The sequence below is a fragment of the Plectrocnemia conspersa genome, unplaced genomic scaffold (assembly GCF_051122295.1).
Source record: "Plectrocnemia conspersa isolate PC_06_02 unplaced genomic scaffold, ASM5112229v1 ptg000012l, whole genome shotgun sequence".
Lineage (NCBI taxonomy): Eukaryota > Metazoa > Arthropoda > Insecta > Trichoptera > Polycentropodidae > Plectrocnemia > Plectrocnemia conspersa.
The window spans coordinates 17,245,380-17,266,711 of NW_028277176.1; the positions used below are offsets into that span (position 1 = coordinate 17,245,380).

Consider the following 21,332-nt stretch of genomic DNA (forward strand, 5'->3'; position numbering starts at 1 on the left):
ACGCGTAAACTGTTTATTCCATCAATCGGGTGAAAGGTGAAGATGCACTGTTTTTCATCCGAGTTTGTTTTGCTTTGTTTTGTTGTTCCATGACCGGTTTACAAACACACTACCAGCGTCACTCTCAGACATATCGCGGTCGTCGTTCCGGTCAGTCGCGCTCTGAGCACGATCACCTTCTTTGAACTTTATATAAACTATATAAATCACTTGAACAAGCAACATTTTGGAATCAACTCAAATCCGAACATTTCTGAAAATAGTCGACTGAAAGTTGAAGACTCATTCAGTTCTTTGTTCTCGAAAGTGGGTTAGTGCTTCGTACGAAATGCCGGAGACTTCTACTTTCGTCGGGGTGTACCCCGTGACTCCTCCGATCACTGCTTGCGAATTGAGAGCCAGGGCTAATTCCTCATCCAAGACTCGCCCTCCAGTCAGCTTCACCTTGGAAGACAATTTTTTCAATGCGATCCAAAGGAGAAGGGCTTCTTCCGGCGCTTCCGTCTTGTCCAGGAACGAAATGAGTGAGACTGAGTGGGACGGGTTTGCCGAAGGGATGACTCGCACGATGAATAACACATGGTTGGACAAAAGGGATCTAGGACACAGGTAAATTATTCTTAGAAAATTGTTTGACATATTTGATTTGATAAATGATTACATATAATATAATCGTAATTGAATTTTACTTCATCACATGTACTTTCAATTTATATAATTTTATTCAATTTATTTTTATTGTTTTATGTACATATGTATGTGATTATTATATAATTATAATTCTGATGGATTATCACAGATTAGGTTTTCCCAGATTTTCATAATCTGGACAAATATCGTGATGCATATTTTTTTTAAAAAACGTAAGGGTGTACGTACGTTTCATTATTTACTAGTTGCTTATTTTGTTAACCCAGTTGTAACGCGTTGGACTAAACAGTCGCCATGATGCAACGAAAGATATAAAGTAGATTTTTAAATTTATAATTGAATAATAACTATTATATGAAATCTTAAAGCCAGATTAATATATCAATTCTTGTAATATATGTATGTTTTTATATCATTTTGTGCTACTTAATATATATTGATTGATATGTATTATTATGATTAATAATTAAATGGCAAGAACCATGGTCAAAATGTTTAGTTATGTTCTACTATAAATGAACCAAATCTGAAAGGATAATATTTATATTATCCTTACTAATATAATAATTACAATAAAGTATCAAAAAAGTTTGACTCACAAATTTTCATAAATAAATAAAAATAGGATAAATTTCATTTTTTTTAATTATTGCCGATGTTTTTATAGCACAGTTTAATTTGTTCTGTGACGGAGCTCGTAGCTCAAATTACTCGTATGTCAAATCAATTTTCTCCATTAATATTAATTAAAACTCCATTAATCCATTCCAATAGATTCCTAAATTAATGATAAGGTTTTTTTAAGTTACGCAATACGTTTTTTTGCTCACAAGTCAAGTCAATTTTAATAAAAAAAAAACCATCTCAAAATACTCGTAAGGTCGACGTTTCACTGTATTTACATAGATTTAAGATTACAAATCGCATTTTATTTTTTTGGATTTTCTGAGAATCTGCTTTCAAATTTAGATTTATGTATATTTGGACGTTGTTTAAGTAATACTTAAATATTAATTTAATTAGATTATTAATATTATAAATATGTAATGCATGTCTGTATCGTTATTTTTTACTTTCATATATACATATAATATATAAATCACGGTTGCGATAATCAAATCATCGCCGCCGAAAAATTCACATTGACCTATGTGACCATAATAAACGTTCTCAAAATATTTCAATCTATATTTATACCGTTAGTTTTATTTATGATAAATATTCGTGACACGCAAACTACGATTTTTGACACATGACCGCGTGTTAAATCGTTTTTATCACACTTTCCTACATGCTCTATAATTATTTATATACGAATATACATATAGTGTTTATTAACAAATAATGCATTGTTTTACGATACGATAGAACTTGGTCATTGTTGTCTTGGCAATTGTACAAGATACGTCACACACGTGTTTCAGTTTAACATTGTGTGGTTTGGTATTAATAAATACGTAATAAATTTTTAATTAACTTTGACGATAACGTCTAGTAGTTTATAATTAATTCATTTCATGAAATTCTATTGCATTTAATTGATAAATATCGCGATTCAGGTATCGCATGATTGGATTTCTTTTCGATTATTTTTTCTCTGTTTTGTTATATTATTATTATTCATAAAGTACCACAAATAATTCAGTATTGTCGTTTCCCTTTCATTCAAAGGACTAAATAATTTTGAGGACAATTTAAATGAGCAATATATAAAATAATTGTTCCATAAAAAAATTGTTTGTGCATTACTGATTAGGTGCAAGCGAACAATGGTCAGAACAGTACCTTATGAACAACGCTTTGCAACGAATCCATTTCCGAAGATTTACCTTACATAAATGCACAAATAATTCGTTTTATGGAACAAAGTATTTATTTAAATGCACAAATCTATTAAAACAATTCTTTCAAACAATCCTTTGATTTCTGAAATCCAATATATCGACTTTTAATTGTTGACCAAGAATTGCCGGATTCGATGTCATCATTGAATAAAGAATCAAATACCCATTAATACCGTAAATATATTTTATTTATTATATAATACATAGATATAAATCCAGTAATTCCAAAAGATTTGGCAACCAAAGGGTTAAATCGCAACTAATAATTTATTTTTATCGTATATAATAGAACATAGACACCCGTTCTTGGTTAACAATCTCTTCTACAAAAACAACAATTCAAATAAGTACGAATCATTTTTGTATTGCTTCACACAATCGCATTTAAGTTTTTAATAAAAAAAATCATCAAGAATACCTCTACGCGTAATCGAAAACAAAACAGATACTACTGATAAGTGGACTTTTTCTTGCCTTTCAATGTTGCGATGGCCTTCAAATTTTATGTGTATGATTAGGCTCGATCAAGTATTAATTTCGTGGCAGTTTTATTTTAAAGGATTTTGATCCTAAAACAAATATATTTAACATTTTTTTTAAGTATAGATCTGCATACATTTTTTGCATACATTATGATTTATGTCAGAGCGTTCCAAGCCTTCCAAAATTGTTGATAAATCATCGGAAGCTACCAGAGGCAGCTTATCTAATGACGTATGCCTATCTCTATACGTTAAAATTATCATTGACTGTGAATGTTAACGTGCCCGTTTGGTGGTAAATAAATAAATGATACTATTGAATTTCGAGTATTATATGTATTATATATATACGCAAAATTATATGAAAACTAATATTATAATTAATGATATAAAAATCTAGTTTTAAAATTTCAAAAATAACTTCTTAAAATTAAAAAAAAAATGTTATTAACCAACACTATTTTGTATCTTTCGTTGTAACATGACAAGCGTTTAACACAATGCGTTACAGCGGGGTAAACACAATCAACACTAATAGGCGACCATTTAACAATTTTAAAAAATCGTCAATATTTCCTTATAGGTAAAAAGTTAAGCACTGATTTTTTTTAAATCACAATATATATATATATCTGTGAGATTAGGAAAATCTGGGAAAACTTGCGATAATCAATCAAAATTATAATTATATATTAATCACAAATTTGATACGATAAAACAGACATTATAGAAATTGAAAAACACTAGGATTGGAATGGGATTTAAAACCGGGCTTATTAAGTATTAGTGATGGATGTATTATTTTCTATATGGCAACTCGAGTAATATATTGATAATTATATTATTATTTTGTATTAGACATAGTTGAAACACATTGTTCGCATAAGTAGATATGAAATTAATTTATTATAATTACATTTATTATTTTAAGTCTAAAATTTGAATTATTATAATTTTCGTTGAAAACAATTATTATATTATTTTTGTTATATTGTCTTTTATCATTAAGTAAACTGTGCGGATCTTAGAATTGTCGTTAAATATTCAAGCAATTGAAGTATTTTTTTTTAATTTAAAAACTGTGCTATAGAGGCTCGACAAGCCAAGGGCAAAACGTCAGACTAAAGCGCGTAGACCTTTGTTCTAAAAAAGTGCGCCGTCAACTCTGGTCGACGACTCAAAATCTACTGTTCAGCGCGTGGCTCAAAATCGTTGATATACCTGGTGCCTGACAGAGGAAAGGGGTTTCTCAGAATCAACATATTTTAATGAGCTAACGCTCTCTAACTTTCTTGTAAGGCTGTTTTAATGTGATTCAAAGAAACATTTGGCGAACTGTCGCCACTAATCAACTTCAAGCGAATTTGTTTGTGATATCCGCGTGACAGATTTAAAATTATTTTTTTTGATCCAATTTTTAAAGGTTACCTTACCTATTTCTATGATGTTGTGGCCATAAAACCGTTCTATGGCGTTTTTACCATTTTCTGTGGTATTTTTAAAACGTTGTATATGTTTTTGGTGATGTTGAAATAGCATTTAGATAGTGAGGCTAGTTGTGGTTATATAACACCTATAAAATGTTGATTATAAATTGCTCTGTTTTAGTGATAATTTATTCAAATCCTATATTGAGATGTAATTTAATTATAATGTGTATTAATAATGTTTTTGAAAGTGAATTAGAAAAAAAATACTATTTTTTAAAGTTAGTTCATTTTCTGTTTCATATTTTATTTATGACTATATACATTTAACTCGACTTTTAATAATCTATATGTACCGCCAATGCGTAGGATTGACATTCGCGAATTATTGAAACGATTATGTTTGTTGATCCCGTGTTTTATATCCGTCATCTAGTGACTAGTCCTAGACGTGTTACAAACCCGAAAGCATACTTTCAGCGCTGAATACCAGATATTATACGTGTCAGATGGCGTCGCAGTTTTTCCAGTATTCTGCGGTCAGTGGTTGGTAGAAGGTCGGCGAAGGCGAACGTCTAGTTTCATTTACACCGAACGAAATAAACACGCATCGGTTCCATCGCTGTTGTTATTTATATTACTCATAGGCTAGATAAACATAGTGAAAAGTGCTGCAGTGACCTTCAAGTGTGACATATAACTGTGACTCGTTGTTCTTGGTAGTTTGCACATAACAGCTGATAGATGCCATCTTTAAACGACTGTTCCTTCGCGGAAATGAACGAGGGACAAGTTTATTTGAAGAAGGTTAAAGCTCACCGAAAGTCTAGGTAAATTTTTGATATATTTAGTGCCATATTTGTGTTTGAAGTTAGGTAGGGCTAGAACTACCTAGTACGACCACGTAACCGGTTGTATGCGCTTGGTAATTGTGCAATCTGGTCACTATTTAAAACTTGAATAATCAAAGAGCCCCTTTGCCCTATTTAACCATCAGGAAATCGGGTTTTAATGGCACAAAGTAAATCTTTACACTTTACTGTTAATGTATTGAATCGTTACATGTGTGATATATGTAATGACTTCGATATTATAATGCACGTTTAATTGCGCTTTAACTGTCGATTCTATTTGTATTATAATAACTTATGTTAAACTGGTTTTAATTATGTTTAATGTACATTGAAATATTTGATACTGTTTATGATACAATAATATTTTGATTTTTCATATACTATTTTATAATATAGATATAATATACATCCCTAGACAATTAAGTTCAAGTCAATTTTTTTTAATCAATAAAATAAAAACGAGTTTACTTCGGGATTCGAACCCATGGTTATGAATCATAGGTCCAGTATCTTACGAATGACTATGTAAAATATGTCATTTATTATATAATACGCTCGCCGGTGAGTCGCCATTCATCCATAAAATATAGACTATGTAATCGTGTGAAAAATATCTAAAATAGGAATTGGCAAATTTTTGAGAAAATCTATCGGGTATTGACGTCAATGCTTTGTATTTTATTTTTACAGAAAATATAATTATGTAAATAATGGGATGTACTATATTACCCAATTATATTATCACTGGGATTATGTGATTTTATTATTTCCCAATTAGCTTATTAACACTGCTTTTTTTTAGAGTATATTTACCTAATCTTAAATCTCTAAAACTGCTATTATTGCCATAAATTCAAACTTATGTGTTTGCTTTAAAATTAAACGAGGTTCTGAAATTAACTGAACTACAAATGTTAAAGACTTCAAATTTAGTTTATTTATAAATTTGTATCTTAGTTTTTAAGTATGATTTGTGACTGTCACAGTAATATATGTTGCTGTTTGAGAATATCTTTATGATTTATGAATGTCGCCACCATTAAAAAAATGTATATAACTTCTCATATCATTATATAAATGGTATTTATCAAATGTTACAATATTATGAATTCCTTTAAAATTTTAAGTTTAAATATTCGTTTATCAATATGATTAAAAATAACTGATCTATAAAACAGCTGTTGAGTGAATCATATACAATATTTTAAATGAAGCATTATTTTACCTTTTTAGTTAAACATTCATATTTCGAATTAGCTATTTGTTTTGGATGCTGACTACTTTAGTAAATATCCACGTTAATACGTACTTGGGATAAAGGTTTATATAAATTTGTTTCAATTTTGCTGGTCTTTCATTACGAATTTTTGCATATTTAATATAAACGAAAAACACTTCTAAATACGTGTACCCATTTGATATTATTTAATATAAATTTGTTTTAAGACGAATATACATTATAAAGAATTACATTTTCTTGGCTGGCAAACTTTTCTCATGAAGTAATAGGATTCCATTGACAAAAATCAGTCAAATCTCTGAAAATATCTAAAAACATCCTCATATAATTAATAACTGTTTAAGAAAAAAGGTTGATAATAAAAAATCTTTATTATCAGTAGAAATATTTTTTATATAAAATCCCTATTTTCACACTGATAATAACCTAGATGCTTTAACTAAAATATAATTAATTTCATTGGACTGAGGATTAATGTTACGGCTTTTTCCAATAGATAAATAAATGTAAATAAAGAAGACAGTGATTAATTACTGATGAAAATTCTAGAGAATATAGAATATATATGCTGATAAATTACAGAATTCATGTTTGAGACGAATGCTTAATTCACCGAATAATTAAGATTTTTTGTTCAAGGAAAAAATTGCAGATATTGTAAACAAATAGATCACGTACACTGAACGCCAATTATTTTATGAGCATACGTCTATGGAAAGTGTAGCGTACGGTTAGGATGTTTTTAGCGACCATATTATTTAAAATATTATTTATCAAATAAAATATAACTGCGAGTAAAATATCTCAAATGTCAATGAATAATTGTAACTCGACATGGTAGACGAATATAAGGGGTGTTGTAAAACTAAATCGTATTGTTTGGCAACGTGTAGCCGTGCGTTATTGTGTAGTAAAATTATACCCCCTGTTGTTAAGTCTTAATTTTTTTATTTTCTATGCTTACCGCAATTAGACGAAATAAACATCTGCAGTAAATAATTTCACCAAACTTAGAGCAAAGTATTTTATATTCCGGTGTGTACTTAATGCGAGCAGTTTAGGTTTATTTTGTACACGGTTCTCTCTGCTCTAATCGACGACCCAAGATCCACTATTCGGCGTGGATTAAAACCGTTCATATCCCTGGCGCCTGGCGAAGGAAAATAATTTCTATGAACCATAAGCCTCTCAAAAACGTATGTCTCAAGTCTTAATCGCGATTTCTACCTTTTTATTTTTAAAATGGTTGTTAAAAGTGATCTCTAGAGTCGCAATGTCGAAACGGTCGCTACAATTATAACTTTTTATCATTGTTCAGTAAGCTTTTGAAAAGCGCTCGAATAAATACTTCAAATAATCTAATCTTACGACCGTTGATTGGTTGAGACCAATTGCTTTCAGTTTGTCATTGTCAGTGGTTGAATGTCGGCTTTTTCATCAGCTGTTCCAGAACGGAATTTGGCAAACCATCGTTGATTCGTATTTCTGTTATTAATTATAATCAAAATTAGTAGTATAAGTCGATGACATATAGAACACCTGGGGTTTAATCTCATATGAACCATAAAGTTATTTTATTTATGTTGTGTTATGGAGAACATATTAGGTTTTCATAGCTTTTCCTAATCTCACGGACGAATATTGTGCTGATTAATTAAAATCGAGCTGGGTAAGAATATACACCTATATGATATCATCAGCTAAATTTAACTCATATAGTGTACCCCAAATGTATAAATAAAATAAATAAACAGTACATATATTACATCATTCACATCACAAATATTACACTCTCTTGAAGTTGTCCGAACCGAAGTTACAACTGAAGTCGGCCGAGACCTACGCAAATTTCATATGCCGTCCGGACGGCGGCGGCTTCTGTCACATACAGCTGGCATATTTGCGCGCGATCGAAAAATGTGCCAAATAATCGCAATTTTTAAATTGTCACATTATTAAAATTACGCTACTGATAATTATACGAGTTTGTGTGGGTGGGCACTCACCAATACAATATCAGTGAAAACTTTTTGGTCGTAAATATTCAATTTACGCAAAATCTTTGTCGGCTTTTGAAAAATGCCATAAGGCATAAAAATTATACTTCAGAATACGAACACCACATCTGTGACTATCGTAGAATTTGTCGCCATCGATTTTAAATAAGAATTCGTTATGGTGTGACATTTATATAAACCGATCTAGGAAAATACATAAGGATATTCGAAACGATTATTTTAACAAAATTAAGTACCACTAATTATTTTTTAATTATTTAATTTTATATGAAAAAAAGATATAATAACGATATCTGTTAGAAGAATATACTATCAAAAATATAATTAATCCCTTTTGGTGCCCTAATATATTCAAAAATGTCAGTAAGAGTGTTCAAGTCCCCACGATGCAGCGCTCGACATGCGTGTTGACCATAGGACGCCTACGCGCATACTGAAATTGAACCGAGTTACTCGTTCTATCTCAGTTTGCGAAAAACCATTTCATTATCTCTCTCACTCTCGCCACTTAACACGCGAGAGAGCGAAAGGGGAAGTATCTCACCGCTCGCGCTCAAAAGAGCAGCTTCGACTTCGGTCCGTTTGCCGACAATGTTCGGAAGCGCTCGAAGCTGGCCAAGTTGACTGAATTACCCCCACTTTACCTTCCGTTCTCGGTAACCTCGGACAACTTCCGAGAGATTTTAGAGCGGACAGAACCAAACTCGACCGAAGTAATTCCGGAGTAACCCACTATATTCTCCGTCCTTTGCCAACCTTGGCCAACTTCCAGAGAGTGTAGTGCAGGCATTAGAGGTACCCAGAAGAGAGGACGTTTTTTTAATGAAAAGTATTTTTTAAATAACTAATTTATTTTACAAAATAATCTGTTTTTTTTTTAATTTATCTTTTACATGCTATTATACATATTATGGAGAGTTTCTTTTCTTATACAAAAAATAATCTCTTGCAAAGTTCCCCATTTTTTAATATCCTACTTTATCGCTCGGATTCCTTTAATAATATTGTTCTTTAATTTAAGAACAAACACTCGTTTTTTTAAATATTCTGACAAAAATTAATAAAAATACTATTTTTAAATTTGCCTCACCAGTTGCATTGACATGGTTATTCATCAACACTGCTGTGCATATTTAATATTTTCCCAAATACGAACTGAGTAAGATTTTCCGCGGGAAATTCTTGACTGAATTTTGTTTTTGGAAATACCAAGTTTTAAGCATCGTCTTGTAATTATCGTTGTATATTTCATAAGCTTATATTTTTAAAATTGTAAAGTAATTTTTGGCTAAACTGCATAATGTTCTACTTAAAATATTCAAAAATGTATTACAATCCACACGTAGTCGATAGAACTACGTCATTCCTTGTATGTTCGCATCTTATCACGTTCATTCATAAGATTTTTCACATAATAACGTGACCAAGGTCAAAAGTGCAATATCACATTTACGATTTTCCCGAGAAACACCATATCACTGTTCTCAATTGACACGTACTGTTACGCCAGTCTTAGCGATTTTCCTCAAGCTTTATCGCCGATAACAAGCTGATGAATAATCAAATCGGTTGCAATTCTTTTTATCTGATCATGCGAGCCTCGCGAGCGAGAAAGTGTTCAGTTGTGTTCCAACCATCGAGTGGCGCAGTTCTGCCAAAATTGCATTGTACAAAGTCGGTTAGGATCCAACCACTGATAATGCGCGATGGTTTTGAAGTTTCACGTTATGGCCAATATGTGTATTGATTCGTCTTTCCCCCTTTTAAATCCCAATCAGGATTTTATTTGTATTATTAAATGACAGCACTTGACAACAATCTGACTCCCTCACTTAACGAATTGTTTGCTTTAGTTGTTGTTGACAACACATATATTTATTAAATTAATCCGGATAATCCTACCATTTAAGTACGTGTTTACCGTTACTATCTATAATATGTGCACATTTAAATTATGCAATTTATTTGCAAAATTATTTTATTTGCGCACCCAATCGAGTTAAAATGTTAATGGGATTAACCCATCGAGGCGACGCTTCATCATTTTTATTGTCTCGCTCAGATTGATTACAGCTCAATTACAATAAAAAAACGCGATTTGCTCCCCTCACGACCTTTGCCAACATCACTGTCAATTCAATTGGTTCAAAATTATAATTGACCCTTGACCATGCTGTTATTGCCGAACATTGTCAACCCTTTTGATTCAATTGTACCGCAGACGCTCAATTGGCCACAGCGTGCGACTTTGCTATATGTGAATTTTTTCTTATCGATTTCAATTCAACAGTTTGGTGAACGATCGTAAAATATGCGCATAGAAGACACTAACGGTAGTGGAAAATGTGAAAGTGTAAATGGAAATGTTAACTGTTACATGTCGTTCGAGGAAACTGGGTACATGATGAGGGATAAAACGCCTAACGAGTAAGTCAAAACTTTAATTTGACCATTTAATGTTATTTGTTTCAAAGAAATGATTGCATTCGTCGTTATTTTGACCTAAACCTATTTTTTTAACCTATGATACAAAAGACATGAAATTAAAATGTATAAGGTCGTTTTTTAACACTGATGAATCCGTATATCTGTTGTTAGAAAATTAGATCTTTCTGATGTAGACTAATTGCTTTAGTCTAATGTTCTTTTAATGGCTGATATTTATTAAAAATAGTTTTACTAGAATTTTTTTTAATCGATTCCGAGTAGCAATTATATTAGTTTCAACAACTTTAGACTAACATTAATTATTTAATTTTTAAATATTTACAACTATTATTTTTGCTACGCTGCTATACATATCATTTCCCTAAAAAATAAAACAATCCTCATGCGCATTTCATCCATATTATCTAATAAAAAACTAGTTAAAAAAATTGTTAATTAACTGTTATTAATTACCGATGATTTGTTTATATAAATATAGAATACTCTTGTTACGCTGTGTCTCCAATGGGCGAATCTTATGGTAGAGCGAGGGAAATAAGGATGCTCCGTGAATAATATGACTGTATGATCCTGTATTTATAGTTAAAACGTAATGATATGATTCGATTAATGCATTACACGTGTATATAATTATATTTTGATTAATATGTTACACGTGTTTGTAATGTGTTATGGTGACAACATACAGAGTCTGATACAATACTGAGATAAATTTATAATAATTTTCCTGTCAATTAAAAATCACGAGTGTCTCGAACCCGACAATATTCATCATAGGAAAAGTTATGTTTATGGAATAATAATCACAAAAATCACTAATTCTTATCTCCCAGATATGATAGAAATATAAAATTTAGGTCAGGTTCATGTTAGATTTTAACCCAGATATATCAGGTGTTACTCATCGACTTACACCACTGATCTAGTTTTTAAAGAAACAAAAAAAATTAATGTCATGCAATGAATCATATGATTCATGCAATTATCATCTTTTAAATACCAAAAAATAGCGGTGTTGTATCTTAACTGCAGTGTTATCTTTCCCATTAGTTTGACTATTTTTTATCACATTGATTGAGGAATGCTAAAATTCGTATGTAGTATATATGATTTATTAACTAGATTTGAGTTGTTACCTTTTTATCTGATGTAAATACAAAAATTAATGTACATATGTATGTATGATTTAATAGTAAAAATAGTTCTTCTTAGTTGTAATAAATAATTGTTTATGTCTAAGTGACATTTTACTGAATACTTGTTACTCATTAGCATCACGTATTTTCATGGTCGTTACTATACAGTCTTTACCTTCAATGTCAAGGCTTTATTATTAATGAAATCTTCATTATTAATTAATTCTTTATGTTCCACTTCATATAAATAATTGCCTAAAACATGATTTATTTATGTATGTATAACTTAAAAGTAAACTAGACTTAAATCCAGTTTCTCAATGAAACCTTGATCTGAAAGTTAAACGACAAAAGCTGATACGATCTTGTATGTAAATTTTGGTAGAGAGAATAATCATATTTTTATTGTAATTAATGCGCGATTTAATTAGTTTTCATGCAGGCAATAAATAATTCATGTGCGCCTTATTGAGATTACTCGCATGTCACAATACATAAATAAAAATACATATTTGAGACTTACATATATGGCACACGTGGGAGTTTAATAGCAATATATAATACTCCCACAATTCACCTAATTTAATTTATTAAACATCGATCATTTCGAAAGTTTTTTTTTCAGGCCATTGCGCAAAAGTTTTACCTATCAATACATCATTATTTACATAGTAGTTTTCTGTCATTGTACGAGTGATGTAAAATCTGTCGCGAGAAGTAAACGTACGATGCAGATGCTTTGCGCAAATTTGTGTTCAAGGATGCGTTCAAGGCCAACCATTCTTGGATTCCGTATCGGCGCACATTTTAGAAGCATTCGAATGCATTTTCGCACTCTTAGCACGCATGGTTTGCATGCCGGAAGACATAATTAAAATCAGTATACACGATATATTTAAAACTGCCATTAAATCAGGGTCGAAACCACGCGTCGTTAAAGCCCGAAGCTTAATGCAGTTCTTCACACGCTAAATTAGCAGTTTATGAAGAAAAATAATCAAAATCATCATGGTCGATTATTCCACGACAGTTTCTCTAAATAAAAACAGTTAGTAATTATTAACTGGTATTTTATTTAATAATTCTAGATAGTGAAAATTTTCATGCTGCGTGGCAGTTCAAATACACATATAATATAATAAAAATGTTTTACGTGATAAAATGGATTTCGATTAACTATATTTGCAATTTATGAGTCTTAAAAGTTACCAAATTGTGTATGTGTGGAGCACTATTGTGGGAACTAAACTACCAACTTACTATTGATTTACTACTGTATGTAGCTATGATAAAATACAAATCTATAGATCAATCACTGTCGATGTGTCGCGATTCTTATTCATTTTGACACTGTTGACATGTATGCGAATAGTTCACTTATTATTTTGACGAGTTGTCATCAGAGATATGCTCTGTTGGCAAGTGGCCTTTCTGCGATATTAGAGGTGCAGAATTTATTTTAGGAAAACCGTGGCTATGTTCCGATGGAAAATACTTGACAAACTGCTTAGTCAGATCGAGACAGAAATATTATACAAAATCTACTGATTTATCTTGACTCTTGTGATTATACTCGTGGACAGAGTTGCAGCATTTCCAAGGAGAAATATAACAATTTAGACTAATCAAAAAAATATATTTTTTTGAATAATTTATAACTTTTTTTTAAAACATAATAGATGTGCTATAACCTAATATGATGAATGAGCGATTATTCGATCAAATTAATATATAATTTATTTATTTTTATAGCATAGTTCCCGTTATTAAATCAACGATAAATTAACAACTTATCTATTTTTAATTTTTCGGTGTAACAATGCTTTACAACAGGGTAAATCATATCAACACCAGATTAAAATCAGTGACATGTATTTTATTATATATATATTAACTAGTGTTATTGACTATAATCAGTCAATGGAGCCGGTTTTTAATAGTAGCGTATTGTTATAAATATAAATTTAAGTCAGCTGCGGGGTTCGAACTCGCGCCCCAAGTTATTAGTCCAGTACATTAGGAGCTACATTATTTCGCCCAAACATATACTAAAAGTATTCAATTTGATTTTAAACGTGACATCGTCGTACGAATTTTAAATCAAAACAATAATAATAAATCATAAAAGTCACGACTGGGTCAGATCGCTTATTATTTGTCTTTGGAACGCTTTGGAACTATTTGGTTTTGTCCGAAATAAGCTGTATAATATAGCTGGTAATCAAAATAATACTAAAAGTATTTTGCACTACACTTTTGTTTGGCTTTTTTTGGATCGAAATGAAAGGATCTATATTATTTTTTACTGTATTTAAACCACAATTACCACTTATTTAACTTATCCTTATGATACTGATTTATTCACCATGAACTAGCTTAATCACTACACTTGAGTTGATATCGGCTATGCAATAAAAGGCAACTTTGCCTGCTACGTTAGTTTTTTTAAATTATATTAAATGGGTCAATTACGAGCTGATGCTGAAATGTTTGTGTCAACATCATGGAGAGGCAGTGTCCTTAGTTGGCCGGATTTGAAGTAGCATCAATCTCAAAGCAAGGCTAATCCGTTCGCGTCGACGTATCAACACAGCTTCAGCTCGAAGTTGATGAAGCTTAATTCCATGTGAGCAGAGTTGTGGTTCTTTTGATAGAGATCGAATCAGCTGACTCGAGGTCGGTCGATTAGATTAATCCCTCATCGACCGATTAGTTGTGGGTCCGGATCTAATAATAAATATATAACTGTCAGTTCCGGATTGAGCGAATCTCACAGTATGTGAGCACTGGATCGAGTGATTTTGTACGAGAAATCCTTAATCTTATATTTAGGACTCATCGTTAATATTTTTTCTTACGATTTTGATCTCCACTCGGGTATTACATTCCATTTATTTATTTTTTACGATCTCGGTACCCCTGTATGTAAAATATCTTAAAACACAAATTAAATAGTAATATGATCCGTGACTTATTAGTAATGGGATTTCATTAATTTTTGCGTAAGAATCTCGTTTTTGTCTGTTTTATTTTAATTGCTCTGTTGACTGAGGGTCAATTTGATTTAAAATTTGAGGGTAAATTTCTTTCACCGGTCTTAAAATTATTACTGATACGATTTTTAAAAACAGTAGATTTTAATCGTTGGTCCCTTTATCACGAAACATGCGTTTTTACTGTTATCAACGCCATATATGCATATTTTATTTATATTTTAAATTAATATATATTTGCATTAATATAAAATAAAACAATAACTTATTCATGGTTTAAGGGCAGTTTGTATTTTAGAATTATATCCGTATTAGTGCACGAGCATATATCGAGAGTGGCTAGTCAGTTTCAACCTTTTCACGGAAACCAGTTATTAATAATTTAAAAATCAGAAACCTGTTGTTAATTAATACTAGATTAATTCGGTCAAATATATATGCACACTTTTGCGCCATAAAAATATCTAAAAACATTGTGCTGCGCGGCCAAGCGTGTCTTGTATGTTTTTAAATTAAAATAACAGGTTGATAGCGAAAGCAAATAATTACACTACGCGGCTAAATAAGCCTCAATATTTTATTTAAATAATAAGTATTTTTTTAAATAAATATGACATGACTTTCTCTAAAGGGTTGAGAAAATATCGGTACAGTCTATTCTTAAACTTATACACACAATAATTGGATTTTGCCATTACCGGAAAATCTATCTTGTTAATGCGCCATAGAGAGAGTCATGTTAAGAATCCGCCTGCACATTTACATTATAAATATAAATTTATCAAATTCTTGTATCCAATTAAAGTCATCGGACATTGCGCCTCGTGGTCTACACACGCCCTTGCTCTCGCACATGAATATTTATTAGAAGACAGTTTCGTATCGCGCCGTCATAAATTTGATTCAAAGCGAATATTAAGTGGAAATCTTGCTGAACGAATATTCCATCCTGTCACAACAATCTCGTGTGGGATGGCAATTCTAGAAAATTGCCAATGCTGCAAATTAAATGTAAACGAGAGTGGGTCGCTATTACTTGGAAAATGATGTTCTATCGGAAAAGAACCAGATGCACCGCGGTAACTTTCATATAAAAAAGTTATTCTGCGAGAGGCGATCTCTGACTGTCAATTTATAATTGCGGCTTCAGATACACCAGTAGCGTTCTAAGATGAAATAAAAGCGTTAACGAGTGAAAAGCGTCGATTTATAATCCTTCGAGTCCTTGAACTTTGCGCCAGCCAAACAAACACTTCTGTTCTATCACCTGTATATATAGCACATACATTGTGTGCGGTTCCTCTGCGGCAAATCGTCGAACAATGGCCTGTGTAGTAGAACTTTTGGAATATTACCAATTTTGGCGGGTCTGGGGTCAGGGTCGCCGCCGGCTCCAGTTACAGCCTCACTCTTATCTGTTGGTTTAACGTAAATCGCGAACCTTTTATCCGTAATCGCCAGCTTTAAATATTTGCACTAGTGTTGCTATGTGCGAATATAAAAGAAATAGTCGGCTATACACATTTTTTCCGCCTTTGTCTAGGTCGGGTGAATGTGCGGAGTCCTTGATAAAACGTACTATAGCCTGTTCACTTTCAAAAGTCAGCAGAAATATACAAATGCACGTAAAAATCACATGATCGTAGTTTAGTTCCGCCTTCGGCACATATCTTGGTGAAAGCGTCATTTGTTGGTGACTCTCCGATAATGACAAAGGATACGTACAACAATGTTACTCGATACGAGACCATGAGTATCTTGTGGTTCGTAGCTCGCGGACTAAGAGTAATTTATGTCAATTGCATATGAAAGTATGTATCTTATTTGATGATGATTTCTCGTGTTTTATCTAACCAATTCTTTTGTTGTTCTAGCTTTCTAAAGCGCCATTGTTGAAACCCCCCCCCCCATACACTAAAAAGTATTTAATAGCTATACTTATTTTTACTGCTGACTTAGATTACTTAAATTTGTAAATATAATGAGCAATATAATATAAAAAAACAGTGTGTGCTTAAAGATGAGCAAAATACCCGCAAATTCTACACTAGCGGCCAAATGCAATATTGCATTGAGTTAAGAAAATAGCAATTAATAAAAAATATATAAATTAACACTGCGCCACTGATTACCTAATTAATAAATTACCTTGAATGGAAATAACAATTCGTTAGAAAAATAATCTATCTCGACATTTTCTTAATGAAAAATACCAGTTTAATAAAAAAATACCGAAAATATTCACTCTGCACTGCTAATTGAGTTTCCGATAGAAGTTTAAATACGTGTTATTCATTGCCTGCTACGAGGCCAACCCTTATGGGTGGGTACACAGCTTTTAACGGCCGGGTGAGCGGGTTCTCTACACCCCGTGGTACTAAGTATGTTATTGGGGATGCATTCGTATTTCTCGTGACGTGCTCTCGCTGGCTGGCTGGCATTGCATTGCGTTTTATCCTAGTAACAGCATCATTCCCCAGGGTGTTTATGCTGCCTCAGTTGCAGCCTTGCCCTTCGCACCCCAAGAGGGGCTTTGCTATGCTTTGTTTGTCCTATGTAGTGCCCCGCGCGCTACTTCAGACAGCCAATATTAATTTTGCCTTTTTTACGATTTTAACCGAAGGAAGGCTAGTATTTTTTGCAATTTTAAAATTTAAAATTCTACCAATAATTATTATTGCACCTTAATGCATCTACTTTCACCTAACCTTGGATAATCGGTGACAGTCGGACAGTAGTCCTACGCAAAATCGAACAAATCCTACGTTTCGTCTTACTGGGTCATGGTTTCGAATCGAACGCTCACTTTCTACTTGGGTTCTATTCTCGGTCGCGATCTAAAACCGATATGTAAAATCCATCCTTGCCGGCCAAGTGTTTTCAGAACTGCGCCTTTGACACATTCGAGTGCTTCATCTTCTTCCTCTATATTCGTACGATCTACTAATAAATTTTAGCGTGCGTTTCTGGGAAGTAGTAGAAGCTAATGGAACGATTTCAGTAGTAGCAGGTGATTCTAAAAGCAACGCTGAACTGTTGCTTGTTTATGGTTGGATGTTCACAAGATTGATTGTGGTTATGATCTTTCTGAATGATGTCCGTTTTTTATTTGTATTTCTGGAAACTTCAATTGGCTTGAATTGGATTGATGAAATGATTTGGGGCTTATTATCATTAAGTGTCATTTTCTATGACATGGTGCTCTGTCGCGACTGGATCCACGTGCATTATCATGTATCATATTTTAGGAAAATGTTCTCATAGCTATTTTAACTTGTATTATTGTTACATATAACGAGATTATTAAATAATGTAGTTCTAATTATAGTGTTAATAGTGAATGAGTTTTCATTTTTATTTATTTTGTGGTATACTTTAGCATAGCTTTAATATTTTTTTCTGTAGCATCAACGCTTTATTATTTTATATACTACTCCATACTTCGAGAGATGTGAGATTTGTGTTTATTATTAATCTAGTTTTCCTTATTAAAATACTTGTTTATAATATGACTGAAACTCTATTTCTAATCTACTGGCAGTTACAGATATTTGTTTTATTAATTGTAAATTATTCAACGAATGATTCCGTTTTTTGAGCCGGCATTTTTAATAATAGGATAATTTTAAATGTAAAAGCTCAACATGCTACCAATACCTTATTCAGGAAAATGTTATTATTTATGTGTTTTCAAATTGTATAAAACACAGGAGAAAATATTCTAGTTTTAATTTAAAGTCGAACCAAATGTTTTGTATAAAGATAACAATTTTCACGATAAGGTAATTCATGGTTTAGTTATTAATAAAATAATATCTGTCTCTTTTTTATAATAGTTATTCATACATATTCATGTTTCAAAACATATATAAAAAAATGATACTTGCTAAATAAATTTCGATTGGAATATTAACATAGAGACATAAAAACGATTTACATTCTAATAATATTTTTTAATTAATTGATTAACTAATTTAATTGATTACTTTCTGTCTCTCTTTTTATTTTGTTTTTTACCTATTATTTGTTAGACGTATTTGTTTTATTTTTTGTGATCTTTGTTTTGTACTGATTAATTAGTTTTACGTGTATTTTTGATGTGTGATTAATAAACTCTATTGTCACGTTAGAACTCTTTATATTCGAAGCCAATTATTATTACATAATATTAGTTAAAAAGCACACATGATATTTTTATATATTTATATAATACGAACAGCTGTTTTTTTTGTCTATTCCTTACCGTTTTCTCTAAATGACGTCTGTCTTGGCCTATCTTTTTAAAGCCCATGTAGCCATGGGTTCGTGCACTTCGACCAAACTCTCTAAATTTAGAAGAGCGTTTCACCGTGGCCGTGAAGCGCTTCGTTTCCGTGACGTGACATGCCAATTACACTCTGCTATGGCTATGGCTATGGCATGGCACGCCATGTCATGCCACTTTTCAACCCTCGGCTCTGGCATGTAGCGATTAATAGGCGCGACGGAATCGATTCTTCGCCCCCTTGGCGATCTTGACCTCGGGTTCCATTCGTTGGAAGATCACCAATTTTCTTGCATGGAAAAGGAGAGGAGTCCTGCCTGAAGAAGGAAATTTGGTATCGATCCCTCTCGGTAGCTGGCGGCCGCCCAAAGGTTGTTATGTAATAGGATGGCTGTTGGTATCCAAATGACGCACATATTTACTTCTAAAACATTACGATTGCCGCTTTAACCAAGTTAATTTATAAATAAATACTTAAATGTTATTTATTTGGTAAAAGTGATCCGACTCTTAGTTCGATAGCAAAAATGTGATTATAATATAGTTTGATTGTCTACTACAAATATTTAAAAACTACTACCTGGCGCCCTTATAGCAAAAAAATAAATATTTATATTCCTTATTCGTGTATTTCATTGTGCATACTTTACTTTGATGATTCATTGTCTGACATTATATTGTCACAAAATCCGCGGTATTAGAAATATCGCTGATATTCATTTGCGAAATTAAAAACACAGGACGGAATAGCGTACTCCAGACTAGTAACTCTGAGGTTGCGGGTTCTAGCCCCGGCAGCGGCACTCAAATTTTTATTTATAAAAATGCGTTATCATTAAAAAAAAACCGGCCCCAGCTGCATTGACATCTATTGATTATAAATTGTATAGCTCATAATAATTTATAATTAATAATATAGATGTCACCAATTCCCAGACTTTCAGTCTGGTGGTTAATACTTACTTGTAGGTATTCATTATGTCTGATTGACTTACTTAGTACAGATTTGCTCGTTTTGACGCATTAGGCGTATTCCTGTCAGGGTTACAACAGAAGATTTAATAAAAAATAAAATAAAATAGGAAAACTAATCTGTGATGATCTCCCAGAAACGATAGAAATTTAAGAACATTAGGTTCAAAATGCGATTTTAACCCAGGTCTTTCAGATATTTGTCACTGACTTATTATACCATTGATATATCGTACTTGTATATATTATTTATTATGCCTAGACTTTGTAGTCTCTTTTCTAAGTACGTGACAACACAAATGTTCTTTAATTTGTTCCATTATTAATTTAACATTTTTAAAAAATACCTCACAATAGATAGTTAAAGTTTTTTATCGAGAAAAATAATCTTATCGTTATTGAAATTAAATGTCGACCTCGAGTCTACAGCTCTTATGTACTGTACTAATTTTATCTAGACCCGGAAGTGTTCACCTGTCATTTTATATCTTCTGCTTTGGTTTTCGATAATCATCTATTGGCATCGTATTCGTCGATTGCAATGATGCGAGCCAAACGATTCATTATCGAATACCATACACTGCCTCTCTGTAAATACGATTTATAATAAATTAATGATTTTCACCTGAGTTTACCTTCGAGTTTCGCTTCGACCTTAGGAAAACCAAGTGCAATCGTTCTCGAGTATTTATAAATACACGCGTCCCACGCTCATGCCGAGAGTTCCAAAAATACTTAAACTCACTTCCAAACACGTTCTAAATCATCCGTCGCTTGCGACTTGTTTTCGCTCTAAATACCGAAAAATTGAGTGTTTCGTCTAGTGCGTAAATTATATGTAAAAACGTAAACTTAGGGATAATTTATGAGGATAATTTAAATGAGCAATATATAAAATAATTGTTCCATAAAACGAAATGTTTGTGCATTACTGTTGGACAGATTGACCAGAACAGTATGAATAAAACTCCAAAGATTTACCTTACATAAATGCACAAACAAA

At 32.0% G+C, this 21,332-nt stretch overlaps 1 protein-coding gene and 1 long non-coding RNA gene across 8 annotated transcripts in view; both read left to right on the top strand.

The window, feature by feature from the left end:
- Positions 1-21,332, top strand: part of Nt5b (5' nucleotidase B) — a 38,664-nt gene that overhangs the window by 8,173 nt on the left and 9,159 nt on the right. The window contains exon 1 of one of the 7 annotated variants that reach the window (XM_088199851.1): positions 127-609. The exons of 4 other annotated variants lie outside the window; for them this stretch is intronic. In XM_088199851.1, coding sequence (XP_088055977.1) covers positions 329-609 — 281 coding nt within the window. In that variant the 5' untranslated portion in view covers positions 127-328. Of the gene's footprint in view, positions 1-126; positions 610-4,937; positions 5,235-10,805; positions 10,944-21,332 lie in introns of those variants that run through there. 2 more of the 7 variants (XM_088199858.1, XM_088199853.1) reach the window with 2 other exon arrangements.
- Positions 15,748-20,436, top strand: LOC148228444 (uncharacterized). Its single transcript, XR_015811626.1, has 2 exons — positions 15,748-16,641; positions 16,700-20,436. It is a non-coding gene; the product is annotated as an uncharacterized LOC148228444 (long non-coding RNA).